This window comes from Carlito syrichta, unplaced genomic scaffold, assembly GCF_000164805.1.
Source record: "Carlito syrichta isolate Samal-C Ts95f unplaced genomic scaffold, Tarsius_syrichta-2.0.1 Scaffold316255, whole genome shotgun sequence".
Lineage (NCBI taxonomy): Eukaryota > Metazoa > Chordata > Mammalia > Primates > Tarsiidae > Carlito > Carlito syrichta.
In genome coordinates this window covers 233,212-255,224 of record NW_007260351.1, presented here as the reverse complement: position 1 = coordinate 255,224, position 22,013 = coordinate 233,212, and the positions used below count along the sequence as shown (strand labels likewise).

Below are 22,013 nucleotides of genomic sequence, written 5' to 3'. Positions count from 1 at the left end.
GGCCGCTCCCAGCCACCGCAGCCTCGCCTGCTGGGCTCCAGCAATCCTTCAGCCTCAGCCTTCCGAGTAGCCGGAATTACAGGCATGCGCTGCCACGCCCGGCCGATTTTTTTTGATTTATTGTAGAGATGAGATCTCTCTGCCCAGGCGGCATGGGCATTTTTAAAGAGTAGAGTATATTGTTAACTATAGTCACCATGTTACACAGTGGATGTATTGGATATATTGAATGTATTCCTCTCATCCAAGTGAACATTTGTGTTCTTAGAGTAACACCTTCCCTACCCTCCCTCATCCCAACCACTGCAGCCTCTGGTCAGCACCTTTCTATTCTTTGCTCCTTTAAATTCCATCATTTTAGATTCCACTGTAAGAGAGGACATGTGTCTTTCAGTGCCTGACTTATTTCTCTTAACATAATGTCCTCTGAGTTCTTCCATGTCGTCACATATGGCAAGATTTACTTTTTATGGCTGAATAGTATGCCATTGTGTATATACCACATTTTCTTTACCTTTTCATTCATTCATGGACACTTAGCTTGATTCCATATCTGGCTACTGTTAATGGTGCTGCAGTATACATGGCAGTGCAGAGATCTCTTTGACATACTGATTTCATTTCATTTGGTTATATGCCTAGTACTGGGATTGCTGGATTATATGTTAATTATATTTTTAATTTTTTAGGATTTTTAATTTTTATACTGTTTTTCATAATGGCTGTACTAATCTACATTTTCTTCAGCAGTGGGAAAGGGTTCCCTTTTATGCACATCCTCACCAAAACTTACCTTTTGTGTTTTTGATACTAGCCATCCTAACAGGTGTGAAAAGACCTCACTGTGGTTTTGATTTGCATTTTTTTGGCAATTAGTGATGCTGAGCATTTTTTAAATAACTGTTGATAATTTGTATAATTTCTTTGAGAGATGTCTATGCAAGTCCTTTCTCATTTTTAAATTATTTTATGTGTTTGATATTGAACTTTTTTAGTTTCTTTTATATTTTGGATAATAGCTCATTACCTGATGTGTGGTTTGCAAATATTTTCTCCCACTTGGTAGGTTATCTCTCTATTGTCCTTTGCTGTGCAGAAGCTTTCTAGTTTGATGTAATCTCATGTATCTATTTTTGCCTTTGTTGCCTATGCTTTGTAGGTCAAATCCAGAAAATCATTGCCCAGACCAATGTTCTTCAACTTTCCTCCGCTGTTTTATTCTAGCAGTTTCATAACTGAAGTCTTACTTTTACGTCTTTAATTCATTTAGAGTTGATTTTTCTGCATGGTGTTGCACACAGGTCTAATTTCATTTTTCTGTGTGTGAATATTCAGTTTTCCAAGCATCATTTGAAGAGACTGTCTTTTCCCTATTGTGAATTATTGGCACTTTTGTTGAAAATCATTGGACTGTAAATGTGTGACTTTGTTTCTGAGCTTTCCATTGGGTTTCACAGTCTGTATGTCAGTTTTTATGCCAGTACCATGCTTCTTTTGGTTATTATAGCTTTGTAGTATATATTTTGAAGTGTGGCAGTTGATGCCTCCTGCAAGCCTGCTTTTATTATGTCTGAGACAACAATTATTTGGTTAATTTAGTTTAGAAGACTATAGCCTCAACATTATTTAGATGATCTAGCAGTTATGTCAAAGGAATGTCAATAAAATCCAACGCCTTTTTGTGAGATAAAGAGCATCCATATGCATAGTGTTTACTCAGTTCATACTCAGTTCATACTACAATCATCTATCTAGTGTATACTATTGTACATTAATACAAGCAATGAACAGTCAATGGTCAGTTTATTACAGGTTTACATAAATTGCATTACACTGCAGTTTTCCCTCTTATGACTGTTCTAGTTATCTATTGCTGTGTAGTAAATCATCTCCAAACCTCATAGTGTAAAGCAAGTGCTACATCTCCATGGTTGGGGGATCAGTACTGGAGTAATCCTGATAGCTAGTGATTCTTTTGTTGCATGTGACATTGGTTGAGGTCTGAAGGGTAGAGGTAGCTTCAGCTGCATGTCTGTCACCTTGATGGAGAGAGCTGAAGGCTGGCTCAGCCAGCGCACCTCCACTGACCCTTCCAGCTAGGTGGTCTCCGAGGAACCAGAATCTTTACTGGCTGTCCTGGGTCCCTAAAGAGTATGTTCCAAGAGGCTGTGGAGGCCTCCGAAGCCCTGCACATGATCTTGAACATTCTGTTACTGAAGTAGTCACTAAGGCTGGCACTTGGGCAACACTAAGATTCCAGGAGAGGAGAGAACTCAGATTCTTACTCCAGGGGGAAGAGTAACAAAGAATATGTGGCCATTTGCTACTCCAAACAAGCATTTAAATGTGTAAGACTGCACATATTCTTAGAAGTAGATCATGTAAATGAGTTACTGCTTATATGCTCCAGCCAGGCTTGCTCAAGGTAAAGTCCAGAATGTATAGTCAAAATACTACTAGGTTGAAGGGAACTACCAAGTATACCAACAGGAAATGCTTAAAGGAGACATTTTTAGCACCAGAGTAAACAATGCCCAGTAATATAAAACAATAATTTAAATATGATAATGACTTAAATTATGCTTATACTACATAATAAACATACTCTTTAATTTTGTCCCTAAATCAGCAAATTTCCCATTATAAAGCTAAAAAGAAAAGTAAAGAGTATAGTAGTATTTAGAAGAGAGCATTTCCGTTCCTGAGGATATTTCTGTATTCCTTCACATTCCTTTTCTGATATATGCTCCGTCTTTTTAAAATCCTGAAATACTATCTTCATATAAATGCAGTAAGTAGAGAGCCTAAGAGTGTTTTTAACATTCTTTTAGTCTAGGCACTCTCTCATATGTAATTCTACAAAGAAAAATATGAAGGTTTGCAATTTTTTCATTTCTTGGAAGTGCTCCCCAAATAATAAAATGTAACAGTTTGACTGGGCACAGCTTGTGTTGCACAAAACTGTACTTGCACTAGTCAACACTGAGAACTAATGTATGTACAGTACCCAATACTTTCAAGGTAGTATTATGAATATTATTTTAAGCTGGCACCAGAAATGACATCTGCAGGAAAAGGAAGCAGTCCCAGGGATGTAGTGACTTGGCAAGTTTATAAAGTGCTGTGAGTCTGACCTTCAAACCCAGGCCTTCTGTGTCCACATTTTATCTTACTTTTCAATAGAGATTCTTGCATCAGAAAGGAATGAAATTCAAAATTCATCTGTGTGTTTGCAGACACAGTTTAAATGGAAAACACTCATATTCATAAGACAAGAACAGTCATCCCATGGTATCTGTTGAGGACTAGTTCCGACACCTCCCTTTCCCCTGCCAACACCAAAATCCATGGATGCTCAAGCCCCTGATATAAAATGGCTTAGCGTTTACATGCAACCTGTATACTTCAGTTCATCTCTAGATTTCTCATTGTACCTAATACAATGTACTTATTATACAAATAGTTATACTGTATTTTATTTTTAAAATTTATTATAAAGATGTAGGGTACAATTAAGTGTTAGGTATATAAACATTGATCATGCAGGTACCCTTGTTGATGTGGCATGCTCCTTCCTCCCCTCGCAGTTTCCCTCAACTGCCAGTCCCACCCTCCTCCCCTGACAGTTTTCCACTACTGCCAATCATTTATAGCATTATAATTGTTCAAGGTCACCTTATGAATGAGAACATATGGAACTCAGTTCTTTGTTTCTGTGATAAATCACTGAGTATGATCGGCTAAGATTTGGATTCTTAATTTTGTAGTTATTTTTATTGATTTTTTTCCAAATATTTTTCATCTGCAGTTGATTGAATCTGCAGATACAGACTTCTCAGGTACCATGGGCTGTCTGAATTAATGATTAAGGAAAACTGATACACAGTAGAGACACAGAGAGGGGTTTGGAATATGTATTTTGAATTCAAGGGGACTTGAGTCTAGATCCTAGCACTTCTGCTTACAAGCCATGTTATCTGAGAAAGATATTTACCATTTTAAAGCCTTGATTTCTTCATCTAGAAACTGGAAATAATGCTTACTCATGTATTTTGTGCATGTATTAAATGAATGTGTGTGTGTGTGTGTGTGTGTGTGTGTGTGTGTGTGTGGCATAGGACCTTATTAAATGCCAATAAATGTTGATATTTAATATCCAAATAGTAATAATAATGATGATAATACAAATCACATACCATTTTATTGAATTATTAACCATTGTCAATGGGAGTTTTTGCATAGCATTATGAGTTTGAAATGCAATCCTAAAAAAAGAGAAAAGAAATGCAATCCTAATAATTAAAAAATGTATCTAATGATTACAGAAAATTTTTTCTTTAAAGAGCAGGATAGGAAGTCTTACACACCTGGTGAATGCTACAGTATGTGTCGCAGCAACATACTTCTGTCATTTCAGTGTGGAAGCAGTTGCAGATAATGCACACGTGAATGGACTTTACTGTGTTCCATTAAACGTTTTATTCCTAAAACAGGCTGTAGGCCAGATTTGTCCTGTGAAATATAGTTTCTTGTCCCTAGAGCTAAGAGGGTCAGGGAAAAGGGGTTTGAAATCACAGATTCATAAATGTTTGGCTCATTTTCCATCAAAATCACATGTGAAAACATTAAGCCCTTCCTCTCTGTGGAAGACAAAATAAAGTCTCCCCAAAGACGTCCATGCACTTATCCTCAAAACCTGTGAGTGCATTACCCTTCATGGCAAGAGGAGTTTTCAGATATGGTGATCTTGGGTGGAGTGGTTACTTGGGATGGTCTGGGTGGGCCTTTGCAAGAGGGAGGCAGGAGGTCAGAAAGGAGAGAAGACCACATTACTGATTTTGACTTTGGAGGAATGGGATGTGAACTAAGAAATGCTGGCAACGCTAGAGGCTGGAAAAATGCAAGGAAGCAGTACTTATCCAGGACCTCTAGAAACAACACAGCCGTACCTATCCATGTTAGACTGCTGACCTCCACAGCTGTCGGAGAATAAAGCCCTTGCATTTTTGGTGATTTACTGCAGCAGCAATAGGAAACAAGTACATTTCCTTTGATTTTATTGTGTGTGTGTGTGTGTGTGTGTGTGTGTGTGTGTGTGTGTGTGTGTGTGTGCATTTGATCATGAGATGCTGACTGCATGATTATAACTTTAAAGTACAGAGAAATCATAATCAAAAGATGCTTGAGAGAAAAGTCTTTTTGCTAGAAAAAAGATAAAGTTCTGAATGAATAGAACAAGTATGTATTATTCCTGGCTTAATTTTGTCTTGGTTCTGAGAAACTCAACTGATTATTAATTTTTTGGTATCGTTTTCATATTTTGAATTAATGTTGATTCAAAACAAGCCAAACAAAATACAAACAAACAAAAATAAAGTTTTGGGCATAGGTGCCTACTATAATTGGCTAATGTGCTTATGTTATTTTTATTTGATGTATCATATATTCAAGTTTTGCTAAGTTACATACAGTTGTAATATACAGTTTCATATGTGGAATATACAGAAAACAAAAAATCAAGCATCTGCAGTTGTTATATGATTATCCATTGTGCATTCTTAAGATAATAGTTGATCACGGTTATAGAGGACTCAGGAAGAGAAAGGGCCTTTTGCCTCAGAAGATGGGGGTTTGTATTCCATTCTGCCATTTTCTTTCAGTGGCTTCTAGTCCCTCAAGTTCTTGTGGGAAACCATAGCTCTTACCAAAAGAGGAAAATGTGGAAGATGCCTGGGACAGGCAATGCTAAAGCTTATCTCACAGCTGCTCACCCTGCATGTCTCCTTAATTCTCCGAGTTTAAATGTTCACCCTAGCTACATGCTATTTCTGCATTAAGTGCTATCATTTTATCATCAAGTCTTTTGTAAATATATGTAGTTTCCCAGCACGGCCTTATCCTTTGGCCTAGGCCTGTATTTTTCATAAAAGTATCTCTACAGATGTTCATCTGAGGGAACAACATATGGGGCCTGGCCAGTGGCCAGCCAGGTAGTTTAGGCTTGCTTGGATATTCCAGTAACATAGTTATTATTTCCACAGCCTATAATGAGAGCTCAATTTTATTTCTTTTGTGTTGGAGTCCTTAATCTCTGAGCTTGTCTTGTGGAAAGGCATTAGGATTTTTTACTAGAGCTCATGCTTATTCACTTTTTTTGCTTTCTAAAACCTATTTGTAAATCTAAAGTCATAGAAGTATAATCATGGAATGAGTATGCTTTAAATTCCTTTGTGCCAAAATGCTTATGAAGTCTCAGTGCTTAAGAAAATATTTAAGTCAGGAAAACGAAGGCAGTCTTTTAGCAGAAATTAGAGTTCCTTACAGCTTCACACATTAACCTGTCCTGTCACTGTTGTGACTTGAAGGACTTTTGGGGAATCTCAGTATCTTCAGGGGACATTTTTCTGACACTGGCTCCTGGTGGTGGGCTGTCTTCACATCCTGTATCATTTAGATGTGGAGTCGCATGGCCAACTTGTGTCACAGAAGAAAGTAATAATTGGTACATCACACTTTATCCTTGGGAACCCCTAAAAATATTTGTAAAGTATTCCAATGTCCCAGGGGCTCCTATATTACCTTTCTGTGACCTAAAAGTATTTTCTGCCAACGTAAGTAATTCTGGATGGGGGTTCCTCTGTGTGGGTATCTCTACGGTGTCAGGGCCTGCCTCCTGGGATCTCAGCCCGTGAGCTGGCCACGCCTTTGCCTGTGTGTGATGGAGCTCTGAGGTCAGGCTGGTTTCTGAAAAAGGACCACCCAATCTTTGTAGCCGGCCTAACAAGCTGCTACCTGTTCCAAGTGGAAAATTCATTAATGCCATAATGAATGAGGGTGGTTTGCATCACTTGAGCACATGTCAGCTGCAGGACCTTGGACTAATTTGACTCATACAGCCTCGGCTTGATTCCATTAGTAATTTGATAAAGAGCTGCAGCCAGTTGGCTCCAGACCAGGTGTCAGCATGGGCCCGGCCCACCAGCTCAATGCCACTTTGTGTGGTGTTGCCCCATTCTGTTAAACAGATGTTATGATGTATGCCTGCATTTCATTAGGAAGTGAAATAGTATTTATCGCATTCACTTAGTTTTCAATGGACTGATCAACAGATTAAACATGTGTGGTCTGTAAATTCTGGTCCTGTTTTTACGAATTACTTTAGAACACCATTACCCCATCTTTCTTACACTTTTCTCTTCTACACAGTAGGTTTTCCTGCTCTTTTTGTTTATAGATGAATGACTGTAAATCACAATCAGAGATAATTACTTGACAGGCAGTGGTTTTCAGATATTATTTTCCTGTGCCAATGTTTTTCTGTTGAAATAACATTATTCATATAATTCAGAAGCTTGGTTTTCTATTTCATAAGGAATTCTGGGTGCAGTTAAGCCAGCATTCTCCTAGTGGTTTCCTATCAATTTTACAAACTTATGTCAGGAATGTGTGTGTGTACACAGTGGTGATAGAAGTTGACTCCCATCTCATGAGAAGCAGAGAACAAGAAGTTTTGGTCCACCCCATCCATAGCATTTTCATTCATACCCTGGCTGACAAGAACTTGAGTTCATACTTGCAGGTAGCCATGAACCTGAGTTCATACTCACAATTGGCCGTGATCTTGAGTTTATACTTGCAGGTAGCCATGAATATGAGCTAGGTGGGTAGTTAAATGTATTGACAGATTTATCCAGACAGCCAGCTATTCATTCAGAGCCTCTGCGTCCCATGCAATCTGTCGACTCCACTGGACTTCAGAGGTTAACAAGCAACACCTGCTGTGATCAGTGACCACCTGTTTTGCATGTTGTGCTTCAGGAACAATAAACTCTGCCAGAGTGTCCTTGTTCACTGTACTTCCCTACCCTGCCTTTTGTTTCTGGCAAGATTCTTTGTGGTGCTGTGTTCAGTTGTTTTTGTACTATCCAGTGTCTTTGGTAGAATGTCCCTTTTCACTCATGATGATTATAACAAATAATTACTCTAATACTTCCTGATTATAACATTTTTATTTCTGGTCTTTAAGTAGGGTGCAGTGGAAAGATACATGAGCGAGATCAGCCTTTTCTTTTCTTTGTTTCTTCTGTTCAGTGATTTCATTCCTTTCTCCTACTCCCTAGTTAATATGAAGTGTTCCTTTCATTTCTGTCTTCACTCCTCCAGAGTTAGACATGTTGGTAGGTGGCATGGTGTGTTATGGGGTGACAGTGGGTCCACACGAGAGAGAACCATTCTTAGTTATTTTTGGTATGTCTTCAGTTAAACCGAGAATTATCACTTAACAAAATTGCACCAAGGAAAACATGTATGGAAAAAGTTTATGTGCACATATTTTATGTGTAGGAATTGTGCAACATAATGTAATTGGAAGCATATTTCAGATTTCTTTATACGTGTTTAATTTTGTTCTATAGAGATAAGTAAGAGTGATTGTTTGTTTCTTCAATGTGTGATAGTTTTTCTGGGAAATGAAAGACCCTTAAATGAAATGGCAAATCCCTTTTACTTTCTGGAATTATTAATAGTTTATAAAATATTATTTTCAGATAATCTCAATTAAGCTTTTCTTCGTGATCATAAATGTGTAACACATTTAATGAATTTTTGTTTTAAATTTGCTAAGAACCACACAAAAAGATTGCCACACAGGTGAATTAGAATGATTTCCAAATGGCATAAATAACAGCAAAGCATACTAAACTGTCCAAGAAACTCAATAATCAAATAGTAATGATCAAAAGGAAAAAAAATCGATCTTTTCAGATTATTGAAATTTTCTGATAATCCTTTGGATTAAATTCAGAGTAAAATGCCATTCTTTTTATTATAATCTGCTTTAATTTTGAGATATAGTTGCAATAGTACAATTGGTTGCAATAGCCAAATAGCAGATTTTCACATGCAGCTGTTACATTGTTTTTTTTAAGAGATTACACTATTCTATTGATTTCTCACACCTCTAAGTAATGTACTATATAGATTAAATAGCTTGTGTGTTCTGAACATATTTTATTGATATGTATTTCTGTTCCAAAAAAAACCCATGGTGAGTGACTTGTGTTTCTTAAACTTTTTTCCTTTTCTTTTTTTTAAATAGGCCTTTAGTGAGTTTGAGATTGAGCAGCATCAAGAATGTGCTTATGATCACTTAGAAGTATTTGATGGAGAGACAGAAAAGTCACCAATTCTTGGACGACTATGTGGCAACAAGATACCAGATCCTCTTGTGGCTACTGGAAATAAAATGTTTGTTCGGTTTGTTTCTGATGCATCTGTTCAAAGAAAAGGCTTTCAAGCCACACATTCCACAGGTCAGCAAACTAGCATCATGCTTCTCTTTCCTAATATCCAGGTCCCTCTTCTGGTGAATGCCTGTATTTGGTTCTGCAACAGGATTGTAAACAAATCTTCAAGCACAGCAGAAAAATGTCACTGAAGCACTGACGTCTGTGAGTCCTGTGGTCTGCAGAACTACAGGAAATTCTACCTGAATGTCTACAGTTGTTAAACATGTAGGAAAAACCCAGTAGTTTTAGGCTGATTTGTGATCACTGCAATATAATCAAAAAGCGCTACCCCTAAATACTTTATGATGTAGTTTGTATTAACTGTAGCAGTTTATAGCTTGGTATTAAAAACTTATGTTTTAGCTAACAACCTACTTGGTTAGATAGCTTTTGCACTTATAGATTTTCATAAATAAGTTTGGAATTTATCTCTTTTGACAGAGCCTCATTTTTCTCCCTCTCTTTTATTTGGTATGCAATACAATTTTTTCCCTAATCCTAATCTATAATTTGACTATTACAGATTTCAGCTGTTCTGGGAATCTTTTAAAAACAAAAACTTAATTTAGGAAAATATGAAAAGTTTTAGACAAAAATATAGAATAAGATTGTTTATAATTTGGAGCCATTTTAATTATATTCTCCATAAAATGTCTAAAGAATGTTCCCTTTTTCATTCAGTTAAAAACAGGACCAGTTAATTGGAGCTATTTGCTGTAGTCACTTAGCTTATACTGACACCTAGTGGCTCTGCTGATGCATAACCAATTCATACACTTCCAGAAGAAATCTCTCCGCAGAAAACACAATATAAAAGTACAAAAATTTTTTTTGTCATGATTTCCTGCAGATTATTTTTGTTTCATTTTTCTTTAACTTTGCTTTGAAATTCAGAGTTTTAACTATTACATTGTTAAAACTCTTAAAATGATTGGTAATAGTATTTTAAATGATCTATTTATAATATTTTTCTTTTTTAGTTCTATAAAAACTTACTTTTATACTAGCTGTTTTTACCCTTTCTACATGGGGGGACTGAAGTTATATTATGATCCAGTGTTGGCACATGTAGGTTGCTGATTGAAGTATGCCTTTACCTAGAGGGAAACTTAGGAAAAGATAATTTCTTTGGATCTCAGTTTTTCTCATCTGTAAAATAATAATTTCAAGGTTCCTTACACTTGTAAAACTCTAGGACTCCATAATTTGCATGATTTTCCCATGTACCCCATGTGTAGTGTTTTTATATTACGATTGAGATTCCATTGATAGAGTCTAATTATAATATTGGTCATGCATTGAGATCCAGTGGTATAGATATATTTCTGTGTGCGTGTGTGTGTGTGTGTGTGTGTTTGTGTATTTGTGTGTGTGTATACAGTGGGTGCCCCCCCAGAAAACACATTTTGAGAAAGAAAAAAATGTAATAAAATTGCAATACTATATACTGATAACAAAAGATTAATACCAGTCACAATGACTTTTTCAATTACAAGAAGTGCTCTTTGTAAATCTGCAGTTACAAAGAAGTGTTCATCAGTGTCCAGATATTGCTAATTATGGCGAATTAATGCAGGATTTGTTACTGTGCAAGACCTCCTGGACCTTCCCTGGTGCACATTGCACACAGTACCATGCATCTTAAACTTATTATGAATACGTGCCATTGTTAGGTGTTTTGGAGATTCTGTTGCATCCTCATGCCTTCATTGTTGTTGCACTTCCAGAACATTCTAGAATTTCAGTTACCACTTCAAAATGGTCTTATGCTCTTCAAACGACAACCGTTCTTCTGCCATTTTATTTAACTGTCCTGTCTGTTGCATAGTGACAGTAGCATTCATTTGATTAATGCCATCTTTTGAGTGAATGTCATACTACACATTGCTACCATAATTCAATGTAACTTTGAAAAGTAATACATAGATAACATCTCTTAAAATGTGTATATATGTTTTTGGCACCCTGGTATAGATATGTGTGTATGTGTATTACATACACTGAATGTTTCAAAAAGCTATATGATATAGGTCTTAAGATCTTCACTGAAAATCTGGATGATTAATTAATTTTCAAAAGTTTTAAAAAGAGTATCAAAGCCTGGATTTTATCCTAATTCTGACATCTCCAAAGTGCTTTCCTCTGTGGCATATTTTCTCAATGTAAAACTTTTGGATTAAGAAGAAAACTGTATCATTAGTATTTGAGGGAATAGATAAACATCGAACACTTCCCTAAGTTTTAAGCAAATCCTCTGTTCAAAATATATAATGGACTAAGCTCATTTATTTCCCTGTTCAGTTCATATCCATTCAAACACCCATGTGGGCAACTCCTATCCCATTTTGTTAGGCAAAACGTGCCTTGAATACCATTTATTCCAGCCCTTTTATTTCAGCAATGAGGAATCTGAGGCTGAAAATTCAAATGGCAACTGAAACAGCACACAAAGTTAGGGACAGTTGAAATTGGAGTCCTGGTTTCCCAACTCCTGCTCATGTGCTGTTGTCATCATTTTTGACATCATGTGCTTGTGTTTGTTTGTTTGTTTTTTCCTTTTTTGTTCTCATTTATACAGCTATCTTGGAATTTTCTGGAAAGATTTCTTTTATACGGTTACTTTCTAGTCATCATACGTGCTGAAATATTTGTATGTACTCTCTGCTGTCATTTCTCCTCGAAGCGTTCTCTTTAATCGGGTCATTCACTCCACAGTCTTCCATTAGAGTTTATTTGGTATGTACTTTCTTTGGCATTAAGCAGCATGCATGTGTAGGAATCTGCAGGACAGTAGAAGCAATTCCTACCTGTTGACAGCATACAGTCTGATAAGTTCAACTGATTTTCAGCTTATCTTTCAGTTTCTGCCAACAGCCAAGTCCAGTGCCACATCTGTCAATCTTTGCTGCATGCAGAAAGCATTTATTCATTATTTACTGTCTTGTAGAATATGTTTCTGACAGGTCCTCAAGTGTGCATTTCAATTTGCTTAAGTAAATTCATATATTTGTACACAATTTTAATTTTATCCATAAAAAAGTTTCTAACACTGTGAGTTTTAAAACCAGTTGGTAAGAAATATTGCTGTCACATAGTTTTATAGCTACAAGCATTAAGACTGTCCATGTCCTCGGGAAATGTGCTTTGTTGGAGAGAACCCTTTTTATCTTCTGACAGTTGCTCCGAATTCTAAGACCAAGTTTATTTTCATCAGGTAACAAATGATATTACTTCAGACTTAATTAAGCTCATTGAAGGAAAAAATATTTTAGTAAAAAGAAAAAAATCCCGTGTCTCTTTCAGAGGATATGGCTATAGAGCAGAAAGCGGGGAGAAATGGAGAGAAAGTAATTTATGCAAACACGGCATTGTCTCTCAGGACTTCTGTTGTATAAAGCATCATACTATTTGCCAATGACATTTGAAAATCCAATCATATATTATCAAACTTCTTAGAGAGGAAATGATTTTGATCTAAATCAATTAAATTAGCATGCCCACTAAAAGCATTTATAGGTCAAATTACAGGCCCTCTTCTGGAATTCAATACATTACAGGAAATAAATAAATATGTCTTTCCAAATTAAGATGAAGACTACCCCAGGCTTCCCTTCCCTTCTTATTCCCTAACTGCCTTTTTCAGTTTCATTTTCTATTTTCCAGAATTCTATAGGAGACAGCAGCTGTAAAGTACTTTCAAACAATTGATTTTAAATGGTATTGCCGACATACTAAAAAGCTGGTCTTATATTTTTCTGACTTGGCAAATGAATAGGAAATAATTGCTGGAAATGTTTCTACCTTTTTAAAAGTCAGTGTTTACACTGACCTGTCCAATGGCCTACCGACCATCTTCGGAGTGGCCAGGAGGCTCTGGAGTTCTGTGCAGTGGTGCTCAGGCTGCCTGGGCTTTTAAGCCCCTGGATCTTCTCCTGGGGCATATTAGAGTAACACTTCTTGCGCATACAATATTGAAATGTTCAACCATAAGAAAATTCACATTCTGGACTAAGCTCTTTCATGCCATATTTGTTCATGCTTAAAACAGTAATTCCAGATTGATTAGTCTTAGCAGTGAGCCATAGGAATGAGGTGTGCACTAAAACAGAGATGCAGCAGTTTAGGGCATTTGTTGTTAAATATAGGCCATTTTTCTAGATGCTTTTAATGAAATCACCTTTCTGAGATTCTCAGGTTCCCAAAGCCACCCTGAAGTCTGTTTAACTACTTCAGTACCTCCTTGGTTCTTGTTGGAGCTGGAGCGCCCTCTGGATCTGGCTCTTCGTTCCCCTTCTTGCACCTGCAAGGCTGGTGCACAAGGCAGTGCCTCCTCTCCCTTTCTGGTCCACCCCGTCAGCACTGAAAACAAAATAAATGAGTCAATTCTCAAACTTTGAAAATAAGTACAATTTTCAAAAACCTGTAAGTAAGATGGTTTACACATATCTTATGGTAAATACACCAGTTTACATATTTATCCACTGAATTAAGAAGTGTTTTCTCAGCATATTTTACTAGCCTTCAAAAATACAGTTTTTCAGCCAGGCTCAGTGGCTCAGCCTGTAATCCCGCGCCTTCGAAGGATGAGGTGAGTGGATTGCCTGAGCCCGCAGGTTCAAGACCCCGTGGGTTCGAGACGCACCTGGGCAACTTGGCAAGACCTCAACTCTACAATAAGTCAAAAATTAGCCGTGCGTGGTAGCGCACGCCTGTGGTTCCAGCTACTTGGAAGACTGAGGCGGAAGGATCACCAGAGCCCAGCAGGTCGAGGCTGCGGTGGCCGGGAGCAGCCACTGCACTCCAGTCTGGGCGACAGAATAAGACTCCAACTCAAAAAAAAAAAAAATATGGTTTTTCTTTCTGACAGCAGATTAATAGTGCTTTAAATTGTTGTTCAAGCCGGGTGCAGTGGCTGACATCTGTAATCCCAGCACTTTGGGAGGCAGAGGCGAGAGGATTGCCTGAGCCCTCGGGTTCGAGACCAGCCTGGGCAACATGGAGAAACCTTGTCTCTACAATAAATAAAAAAAAATTAGCTGGGTGTGGTGGCACACTCATGTACTTCCAGCTACTTGGAACGCTGAAGCAGAAGGATCACCTGAGCCCAGCAGGTAGAGGCTAAGGTGACCATGAGTGCGTCACTGCACTCCAGCTTGGGGCAACACTGAGACTTTGACTCAAAAAACAAAACAAAACAAAAAAATGTTCAATTTTCCTGGTTTTTCATTTCATAGCTGAGTGGGTCCCAGAGTACAGATGATGGCATTTTGATGTTCTCACAGGATCATAATCACAATCATAGCGGTAGCTTAAATGTCTATGGCTTTGGCTGTGCCAGTACCTTCCGGGTATTTGCATATTTTATCGTGTGCACTCTTCATTTAGGCCCTGTGGTGTAAGTACTGTGTACGATCCCATTTTAGAAATGTAGTTGTGAGACAGAGTCCCACAGTTGTTGAAGAACAGAGCTCGACCTGGCCCTGGCGATCTGACGGGAGTTCTGTCACAGGCATTAGACAGTAATTCCTGGAGCTACTGGGATAAGTAAAGCACTGTAGTGGGAGAGGGAGGATGCTAGGCTTCCAGTCTTGGGACATGGGAGACAAAATCCTGAGGACTCGAGTGTTTCCTCACGTGTATCTATTTGTGTCTGAGGCACCTACATCAGTAGGTTGTTCGAGATACTCCACCCACCATGTGGAGGATGGGGTCATTGAGAGTCACAGCATAACAGCCCTGTGACGGGAGCCTGGTCCCACGAAGGTTTCAGGGTGTGCATTCATCCCTAGGTTTGGCTGAACCCACATGTGCTCTGACGCTCCAGAATGGAGTTCCAATTCCATTCAGAAATAGGCTTGCTTTTTAAAATCACCAAACTGCAATATGGGTAAACCACATATAAATCTGAAACTCCCATGAAGGTCAACTGCCTAGCCATGTCCACTAGGGACTGGGTGGTCATAGCTGGTGCTACAGCTGTGTCCAGTGTTTCCACTTCTCCAGATCTCACCACACTGGATGTTGGAGACTTTCCTTATTTCGGCATGAGACGCCTGCCTTCCAGGTACCCTTTCAGTCCTGGGCAAGGAGGGACAGAAGCCTTTTTCCCTGCCATTTCTTGTGTCCCATTCTATCTCCCCCACCATGCCTGCAAGTGTGTGGTTTGGGGGGCCCTGCAGGCTCCTGGGCCCTTGCTTAATCTCTAGTAATTATAAAGTTTTGGGACTCTGACTACATAGCACGCCTGAGAAAATGTTTTGAAACCTTTTATTCTCTACATTACACTAGCTGTAGGTTTGACGCACAATTATTTGTCCCCTTGGTGTATTCACCTCAAGTGACAAAGGTGATAGCTGGCAGACGATGTGCTCATTCATATCTCTCTAAAAAAGCAAGCTGTGGAGAGCATTTTAAACTTTTTATTGTAGTCAACACATAACATGTAATTGGATAAGTCATGAAATTACAAAGATAATTGTAAGTAATCGTGTGTGTTTTCCCCAATCAAGTTAGTTAAATATTTCTATGTAAGTAAAATACTACTGTTTTATATATTTTATATAGAACGTTCTCTGTCACACACACGTGCACACAGGCTTTTATATGTTTTGTTGGCTTCTAAGTTATTTCTCGTCCTTTGGATTTGGGTCCTTAAATTGTTAGGATTAAACTGGAAGTAATAAACTTGGCTTTTTCTCCATGAAAATAGTTACCGGAGAGTTACCGGAGTCTAAAAACAGCATTAAGTAAATCAAATTTTAAAACGTATTGAGAATTGCTGTGTGATGGGTTCTACGTGATTTTCACGTGCTGAATCCTCAAACCCGTCTAAGACGGGTAAGCCGGTGTTACCTGCTTCAACCCTTGGGCGAACCTTGGCTCGGGGCCCCAGCGGGGGCTGGGACTGAGGTGGCCCCGGCTGTGTGGGGGGCCAGCGGGCCTCCCCCCTCCGTGGGTCGCCGGTGCCCTATGGGGAAGCAGGGGTGGAGCGGGACGGCCGGGCTGCCCTGGCGACACTGAGCTCGCGCGTCCTGTCCCGGCAGAGTGTGGCGGCCGCTGGAGGGCGGAATCCAAGCCCAGGGACCTGTACTCGCACGCCCAGTTCGGGGACAACAACTACCCCGGGCAGGCCGACTGCGAGTGGCTGCTGGTGTGCGAGCGCGGCTGGCGCCTGGAGCTGTCCTTCCAGACCTTCGAGGTGGAGGAGGAGGCCGACTGCGGCTACGACTACGTGGAGCTCTTCGACGGCCTGGACGCCGCCGCCGTGGGGCTCGGCCGGTTCTGCGGATCCGGGGTGAGTGCTCAGCACCGGCCGGCGACGTGGGAAGGGGTGCCCGGGCCTTGCGATGGCGCGTGTGGGGGGCACACGCTGGCGGCGCTTCTGCACAAGAGTCCCATCGGCTCTTCCCCCCCCATTCATTCAACTTAGATTTATTGAGCATCTACTATGTCACCAGGAACTCCTCTAGACTCAGGGATACAGCAGTGATTTTTTCTTTTCTTTTCTTTTCTTTTTGAGTCGGATTCTCACTCTATCGCACTCACTCTATTGCACTCACAGCCACTGCAGTCTTGACCTGCTGGACTCAGACGATCCTTCTGTTTCAGCCTTCCAAGTAGTTGAAACTACAGGCGTGCGCCACCATGCCTGGCTAATTTTTTGATTTATTGTAGAGACGAGGTCTCACCAAGTTGCCCAGGCTTGTCTCGAACTCCCGGGCTCATTTAACGGCGTGACAGGGCGCGTCTCTCTGCCCTCATCACTTCCCACTTCTAATGCGTTTGCCTGATGATGTCAGAGGAGAAGTGAATTCGGGAGGTGTCATTCCCTGCCACTTTCTGGGTTTTAAATTTTTATTGTAAAGCAAGTGTTTTAATAATGATCTAAAAGCATATGTTAAGACACACCTTCTTAACAATCTCGCCAAGTTTCTAAGTTAAAGAATAAAGGAGAAAAACAATATGCACACCATTCTAAATCACATGCTTGTCTCTGCAAATGTCCCTGGTGAGAGTGGCAGGGTCCCTGCTAGCCTGGCTCAGCCAGTGTTGCAGGAGCATGGTTCCCTGGCAGAGTGTCACATGTGCAGGTGCAGGGAGTTGGGGACAGGTCACCACAATATATAGGACAAGGAAAGCGTAAGGTGCTCTCACCAATATTGAACAGTCTTCTGAACACATATTTTGTTTTGACGCTCTGTGTTCCAATTTTTCTAATGCCTACCAGTATCTACTGCTTAAATAATATTGTTGAACTCCTGCCCACATAGCAACTGAAATGAAACAAAAAAGCTTCCTGGAGCTTAGATTATTAAAAGAAGAAATAATGGAAGATTTGGATTCTGGAAGTAGCTTTGCCTCACAGCAGTTCCTGAAACAAATGTAGTATTTCCTTACCCTCTCTGAATCTGACTTCACTTATTTATAAATCAAGAGAACTTGGCTTAATGGTTTAGGGGAAAAACACCAAGTTCTAGAGAGGAAAGTGCCCAGAACTTAGACACAGACTAATGTAACTTAAGAGCCTTGCCACTTAAACAAGCCATGTGACCACTAGCGTCAGTTTCTTTTCTGAATCGCATTTTCTCTTCTGTAAAATGAAGTCGCTTATATTTACTTTTCAAGGATGTTGGGAAGACTAAATTGTATTCCAGAGAAAAATATTTCCAAACGTGTATTGTATTTTTAAAAGTGACTCATTCTCTCATTCTGTTGTTCACTTGCTTTTTTGTTTTGTTCTATGCAGCCACCAGAAGAGATCTATTCAATTGGGGATGCAGTTTTAATTCATTTTCACACTGATGACACAATCAACAAGAAAGGATTTCATATAAGATACAAAAGCGTAAGATATCCGGATACTACACATACCAAAAAATAACATCAGAGCCCCTGCCAGAACATAAAGAAGTGTGCACAGTGGAGAGAAGTCATATTTTTTTTTTAAACTGAAGATACTGGCACAAATGTTTTGTATAAAGAGTTTGAACAACAACAAAATCTTGCAAGACCAGAGTTATCTTTGTACTAAAAGAGAAGTTTCCAGCTAAACTTGGTCCGCAGGATATTTGTACTCCAAGTTTGACAGTGTTAATAAAGCCGGTGAAAAGGCATCACTTCAAGGAAGACTCTGTGAGCTTCAGTCAGAGCTTAAAATAGATGCGTCACAATTCAGACAATTCAGTTAAGGAGCTGTGACCCTGCAGAGTGTCCCTTTTGGCAAGTTGTCAAGATTTGGGGACATAAAATGATCTTATAGGTCATGAACTGGAAAACTCTTTTCTTGTGTCTTAGGATGCCTGCTTTGACTTAGTGTGCTAGATGCAGTGTAAACCAGACCTACATACAGTGATGTGAAGGGCATCTTTGAGGCTGGTTTGTACTTTAAATGTGTATGTGTATGTCTGACATTTGGAAACTGGAATAGTTCAGCTTCATTCTTTTCACTTGCGGGCCAGCTCAACCCCTTTGATCTGGAGACTCTTCATCGTACTTACATATTGATGAATTTGAAATATCAGTAGTGTCTATTATTGCAGTTAAATTCTAGACATCATCCAAGTACTGGAAAATGCCCAGTTAATTGGTAAACCCAGTTCTTTCTGTGGAAGTGCTGTCTTTTCACACCAAACCCAAAAAACCTATGATGTTAGGACCCCTCTGAGGAAACTCCTGAGAGGTGTGAGTGAGCAGGATTCTTTGAATGACTGCCTAGATGGTTCATATTCATGTTACTACTGCTGCTATTATCTTTCTTTCGTTGTTGATCTGTCATTGTTGTAGTTATTGTTGATGTTGTCATGGTTAATGTATTTTTTAAAAATGAAGTGGAAGTAGGCCCTCTGAGAATTGAAAGTTCATTTCTCTCTCTCTTCCTGGGATTCAACTAAAAAAAAAAGCAATGATGAAAAAAAATGATTTGTTTCTGATAGACTTCCTATGGTGCTATTCCATAAACATTTTTTTAAAAAGAAGTTTTGACCTTTGAGCCAACCATCTGTAGACTGTGAATGTCTCCCTGTGTCTGGCTGGTGGCATTTGAAGACTAAAGACTTGTTAAATATATCAAGAATATATCACTGCAAGGGCAGCACTTGTCCTGTGGAACAACTACGAATAATGCCTTAGAATTCTTGCACATGATCAAACAGATCCTCCTAGAGACGCACCTTTTGAAATGTTGAACATAGGAGTGTGTGTTAAGTAATAGCTCTATGAGGAAGATCCATTTCCATGACCGAAGCATTGGATATAAATATGGTGACTGCTTTTGTTGTAGAAAATGTATTTTAGAATGAATTTTCAGCTTTAAAGGCTTGTGTGTTTTTAACATTAATGTATGTATATGTGAGATTGCCTGAGTGAGTGAAATGCAAGAGGTAAACAGTAGTGGGTGGGTGAAAAGTTAAAATGTATGTGCCAAGTACCACTAGAGTCCTGTTTGAAATAGCACCTTCCTTAGGTTTCATGGACAAATAATGGGAACTTCTAATTATTATCAAAGAAAAGTTCTTTCCTTTAAATGAAATCTATTTTGATATTTTTTTATGTTCATGTAGATTGCTGCATGAAATAGCTGTGTTTCTGTTACATGTCCATGAACATACAACATTTAAAACAATTGGATATCTTTCTTCATTTTTACAAAATTAAACTATACTCACAAATATAGCTTACTTGTTTTTTCTCTCATTGTTTGCCCTGAAAAAAAGTCTCTTCATGCATATGAATTATAAAATATAAATACATTTTAAAAACTAGTGTTTTGATGTTATTGAATGTTGCTTTGGAAATATGTAACTATTGCCTGCAAAGTGGATGAGACTTTCAGTGAAGCTGATATATTCCAGTAATTACTTTATGTCTGTTATCTAATTTCCAATTTGCCAGTTTGCCAGGATGGGGAAGAGAAAAGAAAAAGACACAAACACCTATAGCATTCCACACTCCTAGCCCTGTGTGAGGTGTGCACTAGCCCTTTCTAAACTCCATGCTCTTCTTTGAGGACTGTCATCATGTTCTCATCTTGTAATTCAGGAACTGAGGCTCAGAAATGTTGTGTGACCTTCCCGGAGTCACAGTGTAAAGTCAAATATTGAAACCCATTTTTATATCCAAGTCTATGCTTATTCTACAAAATACAGTCGAATCAATCTTGACATATACAAATAGTAAATTTTTTTGGGATAAAACTTTCTCACATAGAGTAAACTTTAAGGGTGAATTACAGTAAAACATTCCAGATAAACATATTGTTCCTTTCAAGAACAGCGTGAGAATTGGAATATCACAGTAGCTATCTTTTAGAACCAGAATTAGTACTAGAAATAAAAAAAAAAAAACCCTACTGTAGTTTGGAGTTAGTATGAGCCTTTTGTTAAACTAAGTATACTAAATATTTTGCCTGATATGGTAGGGAGAATGTAGTGCTGTGTATTAAGCATTCTGGGCATTCTGATTGACATCTTAGTAGGCCACAATGCGCTGGGCTCCACATAGTTGAGAAATTAGGGTATTGGGAAAGCATATAGAGATGTCGCCACTTGAGGTCTTCAGCATGGACATTAATTTTTGTTGTATCTTATGTCATATCAGTTTACCACATATTATTTTTATATTAATTCAGCATTTGCCTTAAATGAACTGTTAAGTGAAAATACAGACAGCTTCATTGCTGTTTTGTTAATAATTGTCAGTTACTATTCTAAGCATTTTATTAAATTAATTTTGTAAATTATTTTCAACCCCTACATCAATATGTTGGTTGTACTTTATATTTTGCCAGAGTTCTAACTCCCATCCAATCTTTATTGACTATATAAAAAAAAACCTGTTCTCACTTGATGTTATTAAATTATTTTTTAAAATCAAATTTGAAAATAACTCAGTTTATTAAAGAGATCATGACTTCACATAACTGCACAAAACAACTTTTTAAAAGAAATGGATGTGAAACAACAATTATATTTCCAAAACCCTCAAATATGCCATGCCTATATTGACTGGAATTTTTCTATCTATTACTACATGTAATAAATCACAGTATCAGATTCACCTTCTATTTAATTTTGTTTTAAGATATCTTAGTCCCTTTTATTTGGTTTGTATTACTGCAGTATTTTTGATGTTAAGCTTCAAATTTTGTTTTGCCATGTAGAAAATCTTTAAAAATGGTTATGTTTTATAAGGTTAAAATCTATTTTCTAAAATAAATGTTAAATTACATCTTTATTTTGATTTAGGAAAACTATAGCCATATGTGACATTAAAAATAACTTTTGCTTACAACAATTCTGGAAACATTTGGAAATTTTTATTTAGTAATCATAAGAATTAGTATTTGCCTTTTGGAAAACCTTGATGCCGCTTGTTACATCTGGCATAGGCAGAGGAAAATGGAAAAAAATCATTACCACTTAAACATAATTTGAATTGCAGTAATGCTTTCTATTTTACAAAAAAAATGAACTTATCAAAAAGAAAAAAAGATCATCTGTGAACAAATTGAAGCTTTTTATGTTTCATTGCATGGCATTTGGTTTCTGATGAATATTATCTCCTGGTCTTTTATATTATTACTATAAAATTTAGAAGCATTGTTATTGGCTTAGGAAATAATTGATATATTGTGAAATGATATTATCAGTTTCCCAGCTTTCCTTTGGCATTTGCCTTATTCACTGTCCAGCTCTCAACTTGCCAGCTTTCCTGCCCCTCCCCCCATGT

At 38.3% G+C, this 22,013-nt stretch overlaps 1 protein-coding gene across 1 annotated transcript in view; it reads left to right on the top strand.

Annotated features, from left to right (window-relative positions):
- Positions 1–21,713, top strand: part of TLL1 (tolloid like 1) — a 147,954-nt gene extending 126,241 nt beyond the window's left edge. Inside the window, exons 19-21 of the mRNA XM_021706969.1 lie at positions 9,098–9,311; positions 16,331–16,581; positions 18,034–21,713. Coding sequence (XP_021562644.1) covers positions 9,098–9,311; positions 16,331–16,581; positions 18,034–18,168 — 600 coding nt within the window. The 3' untranslated portion in view covers positions 18,169–21,713. The remainder of the gene's footprint in view (positions 1–9,097; positions 9,312–16,330; positions 16,582–18,033) is intronic.
- The last annotated feature ends 300 nt before the right edge of the window (positions 21,714–22,013 follow it).